We start from the raw sequence: 14,015 nt of genomic DNA on the forward strand, positions 1-14,015 counted from the left end.
GCCCCAGCAGCGTTTCTGTTCTCCCCAAAACAAAAGCACACACAAAACGTAGCGGATGAACACGAAGGTGCACGTTTAAAATTCATTTTTTATTTCATTTGCCGCGCTGCCGTCTAAAATCAACAAAACTCTGGCAGCCAATGAGAAGCCAGCGGCGTGGCCGCGTGTGATGATGTCATCTTCACGCGTGACGATTCTATCCGAGGTAATCAAAGTTGAGCCAACTAGTTAGCTCTGCAGTTGTCATGGTAACCTTGTTATTATCCCATTGATGGCAGCAAGGAAGCTAGCCAAGCGTTGGCATACCTGTTAGCCTAGCCTGGTTGCTAATTAGGACACAAAAGACTTGGTTGTTCATGAAAACTACGAGTTGCTCAATCTGTTGATATGTTGCTCAAGGTGTCACCAACCTGGCCCCGCCCCCTCCTCCTGTCTGTCACCGCTATGTTGGTTGGCCCACCGGGGGGTGTAGCGCTTCAAGGGCGGCCGGGGGCGCTGCAGTTGGACGTGGGGTTGAGCATACTGGGGCCGCGCCCACTTGTTGGCAGGATGCGGTGGTGCCCATCTGTATGAGTGGAGGGGGACCCGAGGAAGCAGGAAGGGAAGCGTGCCGCCCTCATGCGTGGGGCGGCATACCTGGTGGGTGCTGCGTGGGGGGCGGTCGCATGCGGGCTGGTATTGCTGGGGGGTGCCGCGTGGCGGGCGGCTATGTTGGGGGGACTCGTGTGTGGGGCGGCCTGCTTGGTGGGCGCCGCGTGGGGGGTGGCCATGTTGGCTGCTGTCATATGTGGGGCATTCCTCTTCGGGGATATCACATGGGGGGCGGTCTAACCTGCGGGGCGTCAAAACAAACACTGAGTGTGGAATCACGTGTGGACCCCGACCCCAATCCAAGATGGTGTCCATACCGCCCGTAAGTATGTGCTCGTCCCTTGTCTTGACCTTCTAGCGGCCGAGCGACAGCGGTACCTCTGACGAACGTGAGCGCACACTCGCTCATTCCCTTATTGCTGCGGACACGTGCAAAAGTGCATGAGTGGGGCGTGCACACGTGCACACGCACGGAGCGTACTACCTTCTCCTGCGTCCTCTGCGAAGGTCGTTGATGTAGTTTTGTCGCTCTATGGCGTGTCCGCGAGACAAGTTGAAGACTGAAACATTTTCACACACACTCTTAGTTGGACACACACACACGCACGCTTCCTGTATACGTGACGCCACTCACGTTTCACGGCCTCTTCTGGGTCCATCCTATCCACGTCGATCAGGTACCTGTGGCGCGCAAGCACAACTGTTACACAGGCCACACCCACCCCCAGCGCTCGGGCGTACACACCTGCAGATCATGTAACCGGTGCGGTTGAGGCCGTGCGTGCAGTGGACGCCAATCAGCTTGTCTGGAACGCACAGGTCACGTGACCACGTCACTTTCATCTCGCCACGGCAGCCCTGGAATGTATGCTTCGCCCGTTCCACTCACCGTTGTCAGCATTGTCCAGCAGGAAGCGGCGCACCACACGTTTGAAGGCCAAGATGGTGTCGTCTTTGGGAATCATGTGACCCTCCGTGAAGATCTTGACGCACAGCAAAGACGCCGGCAGGTCCTGCACACAGGTCACGTGTCAAGGTGGTGGCTCGGCGGCAGGCGTGGCCACGAGGACGGTGCCTACCTGCGGCTGGTAGTAGCACGTTGTGAATGTCAGGTCTATGATGAGACCCAGTTCTTGGCGGTCCTCTTTGACGGCGTCCAGCAGCTCCCACGGCCCAAACACCTGGGAGGGCGGGAGCTGGCGGTTGAAAGACTGGCGAGGAGCGTCTTGGGTGTTAGTGGACGTTCAGAAAGGTGGAAGACGACGTGGCGGTTGGAAGATGCTCACCTGCTTGAGGGGAACTTTGAAGGCGACAAAACGGGTCCCGTCGAGTCGTTTGCCGACGGCTTTGTAGTCCAGCCACCTGGCGACACACGCCGACAAGTTAGCCTGATGCTAAGTGGTTAGCATGGTGGGAGCAGCGAAGACGGTGTTACGTCACTGGTTGATGACGTCACATCACCCCCAACAAGACCAAGCGTTCTCAAAAGGCAAGTTTTTAAGCACGCATATTTTTATTTGGTTGATCTGAAGTGAAGAGTTTTGGTGAGGACTTTTAAAACTTTTAAAAGACATGCTGCAAGTTTCGTTGGTTTATGTACTATTTCATCGCTACAACGCCACGTAAGTTTGTGTGAGGTAATGCATAAAATGATTAGTTTAGCTGAAGACAGGTCATTTGTTTACAACAATGTTCCAAAAAGATCATATATATATATATATATATATATATATATATATATATATATATATATATATATATCCAGTATATATGTTACAGTATAGTTCTTCTCACCTATCTGGAATGCCCTTTTTCTTTCCGTGTCGAGGCATTTTCGAGTCTTCTTAGTTTTTACTTTTTAAGTGATTGTGAAACAAACGTGGACGCGCAGCCTTATTAAAACGACGTAATTAAAAACAATCGCGTACTTGCAGAAGTAAATGCAGAAGTAGTCCCATCGCTTCCATTTAGCTCACATTGTAATTTCTGCTCAACAAACGGAAGCGTCGCATGTAGGTGACGTCAAGTCGACGCTGCGTTCAAGAGACGACAAATTGTTGGAATTGTGACACTTGTCTCCTCTTCATCTGAATGACGTCGATTGACACCTCTCGTCTTTCATTAGCAATTTCTCGGCGGCCACCAATCGAGTGAACAAGTTGTTGGCTGACATATCTGGAGTGACGAAAGCCGACAGTTTGTTTTCTATGTTTACGAACTCAACCAGTGCGAGTTGAACGCCTCACTTTCATCTATTAAAGCTTCCCGTAAGCCTCATTTATCTTTTTATTGTTTGTTTTTATTACATGTCATTTCCATTGTCAGAGAAGAATCACAGGTCCTTTTTAAAGAAAAAAAGTTTTCTTTATTTATGTAAAAGTGATCACACAACATAAAGAGTATAAAGTGCTGTTGATAAGAAATGTACAAGCTACTTGTGCAGCTTGTAAAATAAAAAAAAAAAGTGTTGCACGCTGCTCACAGGAGTGTAAAAACAAATGAGGAACATTTCAAAGTAAGAGTTTAACTTATGGACGGTGTCCGTTTCTTGGCGACGTCACCGCCCAGCAGCGTAACGGCTGACAGGCCGGCGGCAGCGCCGTCTTTCCGAGGCTCGGCGAAAGGGAACGCCTCCCGGGTCATCCGGGTCAGGAAGCACGGCATCTCCTTCTTAACGCCGAACTGGCGACCTTTGGCCTGGAAGGTGTAGGCCACGCTGTGAGACAGGCGGGTCATCAAACGGGTCAGCTCCAAGCGACGATGCTCCTCCTCCTCCAGGAGCGAGCAGAACGTCTGCAGGAAGACCGATCCCGTCGGATGCATGAACGCCACGTAGCCTGCGGAGAGAGGACAGGTCAAGATGAAGGTCGCATGAAGATCAGACGAAGCAGACGGCGAGCTGACCTGGCACGGTGGCGTACATGACCAGGGTGTTGACAGGAGCGGAAATGTCAGAGCAGACATCCCCGGCGGGCTCGCCGCTTCCACCGCCGCCCGAGTCGACCACCACGCCATCGTCCAGAACGCCGCCTCGACAGGCCTGCGCAGACGCCGTCTTTGTTTGTCACATGACCCCAGGACGCCCTGCTTGAATGCGTTTATGTCCTGCTCCCTCTCATGCTCACCTGGACGAGGAACACTTTGACCTTCTGCTCCATGTCCACGTGGTCAAAGAAGGCAAACACGCGTGACAACCACACACGCTTCCCGTCGGCGCCGAACACGCAGCCGTCCTCGCCGTGAGACGACAAGACGGCCAGGAAACACTCAGACACTGGGCGCCGACTCTCTGCGCGTGCACACACACACACACGTTTACAGATGAGTTTGATTGATATAAAAGCCACTGACATACGTGAGCGCTCATAAAAACTCTTTGCTGATAAGAACTTCCACTTTGGTTATGTCATCATGTCCTCCACGTACTACAATACCTACACAGTTGTAGTAGAATATACGGTCATATGTACGACACACAAACCAGGCTCAGTAGTGTGTGTCTGCATGACCTCCCTACAATGCCTGATGAGGTGGCAGATGGTCTCCTGAGGGACCTCCTCCCAGACCTGGACAGTCTGTGGTGTGAGACATGATGTCCCGGACGTGCTCAAGCGGATTCAGGTCTGGGGAACGGGCCACGCCACACCATTACTCACCCGTTGCCAAAACCGGTCAGCCTGGAGGATGTTGCAGGCAGCAGAACGTTCTCCAGTCTCTGTCACGTGTGCTCCTGGGCGCCAGTGGCAAATTTGCCAGTCTCGGTGTTCTCTGGCAAATGCCAAACACGCCACACGGCGTTGGCCTGTGAGCACAACCTCCACCCGTGGACAACGAGCCCTCATACCATCCTCATGGAGTCTGTTTCTGACCGTTTGAGCAGACACGTTTACATTTGTGACTTGCTGCAGGTCATTTTGCAGGCGCCTCCTGTTCCTTCCTGCAGGACCAAGGCATCAATGAGATGAATCCGCTTGTGCTCATCATGTCTCGCTCCATCCACCGGCGCCACGTGGCACCACAGACTGTCCAGGCCTGGGAGGAGATCCCTCAGGAGAGCATCCGCCACCTCATCAGGCGTTGTAGGGAAGTCATTTGGAGCGTGACTCCAAATCCAGACCTCCATGGGTTAACACATTTGGTTACCATTTTTGTGTGATTTTGTCGTCAGCACATTCAACGATGTAAAGCAAAAGTACTTCATAAGGATACTTCATTCATTCACATGTAGGGTGTTATTCTATGGTGCTGAGCAGCGTACATCTCAATGGATCTCAGCTTCATCACATCGCTGAAAAAACACATCAACTTCATCCTTTGCTCTTCCCCTATTTTTGTGTCATTTCCAAAATATTTTTAAATAATCTTCATAATTCTTTTTCTCATAATGTTATGATTTTTTTTAAGATGACACCTTTTTTTTCGTATTTTGACCATATTCTCATAAAATGACTGCTGTTTTTTTATTTCAACTATTTCCACTTTCTTTGTATAATGACGAATCTATTCCCATAACATTTTTAATTATTAGAACTTTCCGCAACCTGATTTTCCATAAAGGCCAACTTTGTTTTGTTTGTCACCACATTACAACTTTTAAAATTATATTATATATTTTTTCTTTCAACTTCATGCTCCTAAAATGACACTTTTTTTCATGACTTTTTTTTTAGATTACAACTTAAATATTTTGACTTTGTTGTAAAATGACTGCTGAAAACCTGTTTACAACCTTCTAAATACACTTTTTAACATCATTAGAACCCTTTACACTCCTATTACCCAATACAGTAGGCATAAGAGAAAAAAGGCATAAAAAATACAATATAGCAGACATAATAAGAGAACATAAAACAGATTAAGCATAGAAAACCTGTTTACCACCTTCTAAATACATTCAACCGTATTAGAGCCCTCTAAACATGACATAACACCCCTATACACTCCTATTACCCAATATAGTAGACATAATAAGACATAGAAAACCACCTTTAACATTAGAGTCCTCTAGACATGAAATAACACCCCTATAGTCACCTTTACACTCCTTTACCCAATATAGTAGACATAAGAAAAAAAAAGATACATAAGACATAGAAAACCTGTTTACTACCTTCTAAATATACTTTTTTAAACGTTATTGGAGCCTTCTAGACATGACATAACACCATATTGGACATATTGCCCAATATATTACACATAACAAGAGAAAATCAGACTTGTTATCGTGCGTTGCTGTGAATGTGTTGTGGTGCTCGGGGAGCTCAGTGGCGGTGGCAGAAAGGAAGTGAGGTCAGGGCTTCAGAGCTGAGTTTTAGTTTGGAGCGGAATATGGCCACAATAGTAGTTAGTAGGTTTTTGAAATTAGGGACTACAGTGTCTGTTTGTTCCGCCCATCAGCCAACATAAGAGTAACATTACTGACACCTAGTGACCAGTGTGCAACACTGCATATCAGCACAACCTCTTTCGATGCATTGTATTTACCTGTATCTTTGGCTTCATTTTGCCATTGTATGCTTGGAATGCTTCATTTAGGCAAAAAAAACACACAAACAGCAAGATCTGAATGGATTTTCAGGAATTTTCAGAAATGGGATATGGAAGAACTGAAGTGTTAGGGGTGATTTGGATCACCGTCTGGATCCAGGAATTTTTTTTAAAAAGACTTCTTTACATTGAGCGATAGGACCATTTTTGCCATTTGAGCATATAACTCCACAAAAAAAATGACCAGAGCACTTTTTCGGTAGATTACGCTATCATGCAAGGTGTTAGCATGCTAACATTCGCATGTTAGCATTGCTAGCATGCTCATATTACCATTGTAGCATTTTTAGCCATCAGCCAAGTAGACATTATTATGCTAGGTGTTAGCATACCCACATTTTTTTTTGCTATATCCATGGGTAGACTTATATATAAACACTTAGCACTGTCATGTTGGTTAGCATTGCTAGTTAGCATTTTTAGCTGTTTCTGGGTCGACACTTACATGAACACTTAGCACTATCATGCTGGGTTTTAGCATGTTAACATTAAAATAGTGGCATTTTTAGTCATTTTTATATGTAGACACCATTATGTTAGGTGTTAAAGTACTCACATTTTTTTGTGCTATTTTCATGGGTAGATGTATTTATAAAACACTTACCACTGCCATGCTAGGTGCTAGCATGCCAACATTAGTATGTTAGTTAGCATTGCTAGCATGCTAATATTAGCATAGTGGCATTTTTAGTCACTTTCAAAGGTAGACATTATTATGCTAGGTGTTAGCATACCCACATTTGTGCTATTTTCGTGGGTAGACGCATATATAACCACTTACCACTGTCATGCTAGGTGCTAGCATGCCAACGTTAGCATGTTAGCATTGCTAGCACGCTAATATTAGCATAGTAGCATTTTTAGCTGTTTTCATGGGTCAACACTTACATGAAAACTTAGCACTATCGTGCTGGGTGTTAGCATGTTAACATTAGCATAGTGTCATTTTTAGCCATTTTCATAGGTAGACACTATTATGCTATGTGTTAGCATGATGATGTCAGCATGTTAACGCTACTAAAACAATGCTAGTATGTTGTTGGTGTATGTTGCTTGGTGTTAGCATGCTAATATAATTATACACTAAGTCCCCAACTTACAAACATCCGACATATTTTTTCATGTATTTTGCCTTTTAGTACGTTAAATCCACTTTTTGTACTGCTACATGCTTGACCAGTAGAGGGCACTGTGACACTGCTTTTGGGACCAATAAAAAGGAAAGCTAAGAGCTGTATGATACAACCCGGACAGAGCGTGTGATTAAAGTTTATGAAGAGTTAATAGGCCTGCTTAATTCTACACCACCCACAGAACACTACCTCTTTTAGAAGAGTCTAACCACCACCACCATTGTCCTTTTTTTCAATAACTCCTCCTCCTCGACCATGCTCGACCACTCCTCTTCAAAGGTAAATAACATTTATCATTACGTATTATTATATCACTTTTATTATTGTTTTTTTCATGAATTATCCTGGTTTAATATTACTACTGCATCCAAACTCATATTTACATACATACACATATACTGTATATGTATACACGTACATGTAGTACCTATATCATCGGTAATATTACCTTTTACCCTACTTAAGAACAATTCCACTTAAGAACGGTCGTCTGGAACCAATTGTGTTCATTGGTTGAGGACTTAGTGTACTCACATTTTCACCATTTTCAGAGCTAGGCACTTAAACACTATCATCGCTATCATGCTTGATGTTAGCATTCTTTAAGTAATTCAAATCCTTTCATGGCATGTTTTCATGGTCAAGGAATCTATATATGTAGATCAAATAAACGTAGGACTAATATTTACTCTGTAAATCACAATATGCTGGGGACTATGGCGTTTGGCAGAGGTCTGCGCTCTCTGAGTGCTCTTCTAGTTCATGAATATGCATTTCAAAAACGGTGATGGAGTGAAGCCACCAAATTATTTGCCGTGAAGTGGCGAGGGATTACAGAATATAAGGTAGTAAGCGTAGACTATGACGTAGTATAGTAGCGTCTATTGTGTTGTAAATATGAGGTTATGTAAGTGGTTATTGGTAGTTGCAGTGTGTGTATTTACTTATCAGCTGGTGTTTATCTGCCGCCTGACTGTGACTGTGTAGTTATGCCTCTTTGGTTCACGCCGAGTGTGAAGACAAGTACAAATTCCATTCTGAATAAGAAGACTTGCTCAAATAGAAACTACAAAGCTCCTTTCAAGCAGCTCAAGCACCTTTTACCTTCCCTTCATACTTGTAGCATAGTACATGTGGCAGTATGCTATGCAGAATGTAGAATGACGTGTGGTTACCTTTCCGAAAGAGTGAGTAGATTTCATGGCTGTGGAGGTCTTGGTGGAGGTCCACCTTGAAGTCCAGCCGGGTCAGGATGCGGTGGAGCCTGCGGGCGTCCTTGGTGGCGCCAGGTCTGCGGTTGAGAGGAACCCCCGGGTCAAAGGCGGCCACGGTCACCAACACGGCTCTCTTCGCTGCTTCCATCTCTCTGCGGCAGCGTCTTCACGCCACCTTATAAAACGCCACGGGCTACCAAACATGGACACTTCCACAGCCCCACCCCGCCACTCGCGCAACGCCTGCGGTCACATGACCCGAAGGTCGACACCGGTGGACTCTCAGGTGGTCACGTGAAAGGCGAGGCTAATGAATGACGACGTCCACGTGAGACAAGAGGAAGTGAATAAAGTTTTATTAGTTTGAAGAGTAAATAAAGTCTTGGTGTGTTTTAGTGAAGCAACGCCGCTCACCTGTGAAAAATCATCCCAACTTACAAAAGCACTAAAGTCAAACACGCGGGAGCACAAAAGTCAAATATTGACCACTAAATTCCTTTTCTTACTAAAATCGCTTTCTACATCTTTCCTTACACCTGATTGGCTCTTCTGCTCTGCTGGGAAGAGGAAGCGGGCGGGGCAAGGACTGGCAGAGGAAGGGGCGTGTGCGGTGAGGGCGTGTCAGAGGACGGCGTGGGCGGTGCTTGCGGGTGCGTGCCGCGTGGCGGCCTGGTGGTGAGGGCGAGCGGCTGCTCAGCGCACGGCGACACGCGCCCGCCTGGCCCGTGCGTGTGTTCCGTGTGGGTCGGTGCCGGGGCGCCGGGCGATGCCAGCGCCGCGGTGGGCGTGGCCGGGGAGTCCACGGAGGAGGCGGGGCTGGCCTGGGACAGGTGCGTGTGCGTGAGATGCGAGACGGCGTGCGGGCGTGACAAGTGGGGGCGGACATGCGCACTCGCCGACGTCAGCGAGCGGGTGTGCGTGAGGAGGGCGTGCACGTGCGGCGGCTCATCGGGCGACACAGGTGCCCGCTTGGGCTGCGGCGATGAATCATCTGCTGGAGAGAAACACACGCACACAAACGTTAGTGTGCTGCCATCGCGCTTCGCTATGAGCACGCCATCTTACCATCTTGTTGCGTTTCGCTCCGAGTCTTCTTCCTCTTCTTCTTCTTCCCCTGCACACGAGCAGCAGCGATGTCAGCGGAGGCAGAAAGAGCAAACAGGAAGTGGGCGTGTACTCACGTAGTTGTCTCTAGCCGACCAGCCAGGATAGAGCTGGGAGTGCAGCAGGCGCTCCTTGCGGGCCAGCTCGTAATACCTGGCCTGCTCCTCTTTGGACAGCGAGTGCCACTGAGGACAGGAACGCACCCGTTAGCGTGCACGTACTCACCTGCACACGCGCACACTAAGTACTGACCCGCTGTCCCAGTATCTGGTTGATGGTGGCGCTCTCCTTCACTTGGCACTGGGCCACCACGTTGGGTCGCTCCTCCCTCATGAAGAGCATGAAGGCGTTGAGCGGCTTCTTGATGTGCGCCTTGTGCTCGCCGCCGCTCTCCCGTGCGGCGTCGGCCGCCGACTTCCTGCAGTAATACGGGGATAAAACGCTCAGCGGCCGCGCACCAGTCACTCGCGACACGAGGGCGTTACCTCGGCGGGCCGTCGCCCCCGGCCTCCTGTTTGACGACCACGGTGGCGTGGGAGACGGACGGTGGCGAGCTCGCCGCCAGACGAGGAGAGAAGCCGCTCGGCGCCAGGCTGACATCATCACGTGACAAGATTAGAAAGGAACACGCTCGCCATCCTTCTCAGCACACCCTCTTCCTGAACACAGCCGTGATTGGCCCCACCCACTGACCGCACTCACCTTGACATGGAGGTGTTCATGGCGAGGGCGGCGGGTGAGAAGCCTCCTGCCATTGGATACATGGGCTGACCCTGCCTGTGCACACAAACACACACGGTCACAGTGTATACACACACACGTGCACACTCACACATTATGTACTCACAACCAATCAAAAGTATGAGGCATCTGAGCCACGCCCCCAGGAGAGACAGGGTAGCAAGCAGTGTGCGGCGATCGGGACACACCTGGTGACAATCATGCGCGCACGTTAGTGCATGCGTGCGTGCGAGCTCTCAATGTGGCACATGGACACGGCTCACCCGCATCAGGCGAGAAGCTTGGCGAAACCCTCTGAGGGGAGAAGGCCTCGGGACAGTAGGACAGCAGAGGGTGGAGGTGACCCACGTGGGGGCGCACGGCGCTGGACTGCGCAGACACGCGCGCACATCAGGGGCTGCAGCGATGTCATATGACCACCGGGTGTGAGTGTGTACTCACCAGGTGTGTGGGCGTGGCCGAGTCTCTCATGGCTGCTCTTCCTGGGATGTCCAGCAGGGGCCACTGAAAGGGCAGATACTGAAAACACACAAGTCATCAATTAGTGTGTGTGTCCATGTTTGTTTACTTCCTGTAGTTCGGATGCTAAATACGGACACGCCCCCAAGCCAAGGGTCAAGATGACCACCCAGTTTTATAAGCAAGGCCATCTGCCCCGCCCCCACACACAGCCTCGCCCCCGGTCCGTCCCCGCTGTGGTGTCAGCACAGGCAGAGTACTACACATATCGTTGCCCTGTGGTCAGAGAAGACGTCTCACTCTGGTTGGAAGATTCAGCAGCAAAGTGAGAGCCATGCCATGCACTAGAGCGCCACCTTAAGTCCTCACGCACGCACACAGACCCGCACAAAACACACTCATACCCGCACACAGAGTCCCCTATTCAGAGGCACAAGGAAGTTCTGGCTGTGAGCACTAACTGGACCCAGCTGTTGGAAATACCAGGAAACTCAACACACACACACACACACACGCACACACGCGTTATTTAGCAGAATGCTTGATGATGAGCTGCAGCTTTTCAAACAAACACGCCGAGTTTGCGTGTATGCTCTGCCACCACTCGAGTGTTCACACGGGGGAGCGCTGGGACGACAGACAAACTTTGTTCTGAAGTGACGACGCAGCCAACATCCGCAGACGAAGCGTAAACGGTGCGTTTGCTACGCTGCAGCATTTTCCCTTGCCTGCACGGCACGACTGACTGCGGCAGCTAGCATCAGCGCGCTACAAGTTTCTCACGCCGAGTATATGTGTGTGTGGCAGGCAGGTTGAGGCCTGCTACTAGACATCTGCAACTTGAAGGCATTGTGCTTTGTCATGTGAGCTACCGCCCCGCCCACCCCCAGGCCTCGTCTCCATTGATGCACGTATACTTTAAGTGCATAAGACCGTGCACTCACTGCGCTGTAAGCTATCAGTACCTGGATCTTGCACACTTACCACCCTCAACAGTCGCCCTCTTGGCTATGTAGTGGAAGGGGCGAGGCTAACTCTGAATAATGGCGGCTGTGGAGCAACACGTAGCGATGGAAAGTAGTTGTGACGTTTGCTTCATTCATTAGGGACAGCACGACACTGTGAACACTCAGGAACTTAGTACACAGTGTACACAGTATACTTATTGGAGTGTACTGATGCAAGTATTCCATTTGAGACACACACACACACACACAGCACATTGTCTCCCGGTCCTGTCCCGTCTCACGTTGCCAAGGATGAGTTCTAAGGGGTGGAGCCAAAACCAACAAGTGTCCTTCAAGGTACATGTTACCTTTGGGTTTGTTTTTTTGTGCCAGCTGTTGAAGCTCGGCCCACAACCCTGCTCCCTCACGGGCAGGGTCAGAGGTCAGCATCAAAACACTGCGCGACAGCGTGCGAGTGTGCACATGCAGACTCACCGCACGTGCGCCTGCCGTCAGACCTCCACCGGCAAGATACGACCCGCACAGGTCTGGAATCATGAAGAAGGGGTACCCCACGTATGGGGGGGGCTGGAAGAGACCTGTGGTCTGCTGTCTCCTCAGCGCTGTGTGAAAGGAACACCTTAGTTAGTGCAAGGATGATAACTTCAAACAGAACAATATTGTGAGGCTGAGGAAAATAAATTAAAGATAAAACCGAGTAACATTGTTGTGCTCATTTGTCACATTTATTTGTTATCATACGTTGGTGACCACCACGTGACCTGGCGGTCTTTTGGTGGCTTCTGGTCACCGGGGCAACCCAAGCAATGTAAACAACGAGGTGACAGAGGTCGTGTTCAACGACTTGACGGTACCTTCTCCAAACAGCTGACTCTGCCTGGCCCGGTTCGCCACGTCCGGTTCGGCTCTGGCTCGCCTGTCCGCCTGCACACGCACACGCAGACAGTGGGTCCACAGGGCTGGAAAGTTGTTGAGTTACGCTCGCTCACCTCCGAATCAGAACTGCTGTTGGTTTCGGATTCGTTGACGAGGGAGGACTTGACGTCGTCCAGGTCTCGGTCGGCGGCCACGCTGGTCTTGTCGTCGTGCTCGCCCTCATCCTTGAAGCGGAGGAGCTCGTCGTTGGCGCCCAAGTCTTCTTCGCCGTCGGCGGCACTCAGCTGCGGCATGCTAGCAGTTAGCCGCTACGCCAGCACACTTTCACAACAGGCTAGCAACCACCGAGCTAATTCAACTCGCTGCTAAATTTAGCCTCGCTCTTACTCGACGAAAAACGTCGACGGCATCGGGCGACTGGCTTTCTCGTCAGGTTGTCGTAAAACGGTCAAAAAGTGTGTTAAAAACAGTTGGAGATAGCAGCTAGCTGCCTGCGGCGTTCACTGACGCCGCTGCTCGATGTGCTCGGAATTCCCGAGGTGTGGACCAAGTCCTGCTCCAAGGATTTGCTAAAAAAAACAACTCACACAAACACGCTGCTTTCCATGGTGGAAACCACAAACGACTAACAGCGAGTTAGCATCACCGGAGTTGGAAAAACAGCGCGAGGTGACAGGGTGAAAAGTTTCCTCCCCATCGTGACCACTTGACGTAAGGCAGACGAAGAAAAGTCTACTTTCCTACATTGTTCACGCCGCGTGAACCTCTCACAGCGTCCCCGGGAGCGCGCACACGTCCGCGGGCTGCATTGTGCCTCGCCGCGTGGACGCGACCGTGTACACGCCGAGGTAGCGCGCGAGCTTCTTTTCGAGGTTCGGGGAGGAGAAGAACAACACGGCGACACCGGCCGGCCCGCCGCTGGCCCCGGGTCGGCCTCTTCCGCCTGCTGCGGCTGCGCGTGTCCCTTCAGCTGATCCTGGATCAGGAACAACAGGTTGGCGAGCCCGCGCGTCGAGGGGGAGGAGTCTGATTTTTTTTTTCAATTCTACAAGTTTAAGAAAAGAAACTCACTGCCTACGAAATCAGTAGCATACCATAGCTAGTTTTATCAGCATTCAACTCTTTCATGTCATAAAAAGACAAATAATAAACTAATAATAATGGTATTATAATAATAGTAATGATATGTGCTGACCTGTAGGTGACAGCGAGCCAAAAGGAAGGTAAATACAAGTGTTGACATAAGAAATGTTCATGACTTGAATACGACAAGTCAACAAGTCATTAAGGATGCTTCATGGAGGTAAACAACATCGCCGCCCCCTCAGGACTTTTGGCTGGTGTCAGCTGGTGCACTCGTGTGTTCACACTTTGTCTTTTGT

At 49.6% G+C, this 14,015-nt stretch overlaps 3 protein-coding genes across 4 annotated transcripts; all 3 read right to left on the minus strand.

Annotated features, from left to right (window-relative positions):
• Positions 1-64: 64 nt before the first annotated feature.
• dusp11 (dual specificity phosphatase 11 (RNA/RNP complex 1-interacting)) lies at positions 65-2,589 on the minus strand. The gene is made up of 9 exons (XM_054756491.1): positions 2,386-2,589; positions 1,878-1,953; positions 1,671-1,802; positions 1,481-1,604; positions 1,337-1,397; positions 1,226-1,272; positions 1,076-1,151; positions 909-1,010; positions 65-832 (listed from the first exon to the last, which is right to left on the minus strand). Exons 1-9 carry the CDS (start codon positions 2,421-2,423, stop codon positions 403-405), a joined length of 1,086 nt encoding a protein of 361 aa, XP_054612466.1. The 5' UTR covers positions 2,424-2,589; the 3' UTR covers positions 65-402.
• Positions 2,590-3,047: 458 nt separating this feature from the next.
• Positions 3,048-8,678, minus strand: LOC129170123 (caspase-7-like). The gene is made up of 4 exons (XM_054757340.1): positions 8,447-8,678; positions 3,717-3,880; positions 3,496-3,631; positions 3,048-3,428 (listed from the first exon to the last, which is right to left on the minus strand). The coding sequence occupies exons 1-4, from the start codon at positions 8,631-8,633 to the stop codon at positions 3,115-3,117; spliced, it is 801 nt and encodes a 266-aa protein (XP_054613315.1). The 5' UTR covers positions 8,634-8,678; the 3' UTR covers positions 3,048-3,114.
• Positions 8,679-8,824: 146 nt separating this feature from the next.
• On the minus strand, positions 8,825-13,585 carry LOC129170122 (transcription factor 7-like 1-A). 2 transcript variants are annotated; one of them, XM_054757339.1, is made up of 12 exons: positions 12,747-13,585; positions 12,612-12,681; positions 12,232-12,359; positions 10,772-10,849; positions 10,594-10,699; positions 10,437-10,518; positions 10,292-10,366; positions 10,075-10,182; positions 9,842-10,007; positions 9,667-9,774; positions 9,551-9,599; positions 8,825-9,476 (listed from the first exon to the last, which is right to left on the minus strand). In XM_054757339.1, exons 1-12 carry the CDS (start codon positions 12,924-12,926, stop codon positions 9,016-9,018), a joined length of 1,611 nt encoding a protein of 536 aa, XP_054613314.1. In that variant the 5' UTR covers positions 12,927-13,585; the 3' UTR covers positions 8,825-9,015. The 2 variants fall into 2 exon arrangements, with proteins under 2 accessions (XP_054613314.1, XP_054613313.1); XM_054757338.1 differs by having other exon boundaries at positions 8,825-9,479; positions 12,747-13,584.
• Positions 13,586-14,015: the final 430 nt, after the last annotated feature.

The sequence above is a fragment of the Dunckerocampus dactyliophorus genome, chromosome 17 (assembly GCF_027744805.1).
Source record: "Dunckerocampus dactyliophorus isolate RoL2022-P2 chromosome 17, RoL_Ddac_1.1, whole genome shotgun sequence".
In the NCBI taxonomy this organism is placed as follows: Eukaryota; Metazoa; Chordata; class Actinopteri; order Syngnathiformes; family Syngnathidae; genus Dunckerocampus; species Dunckerocampus dactyliophorus.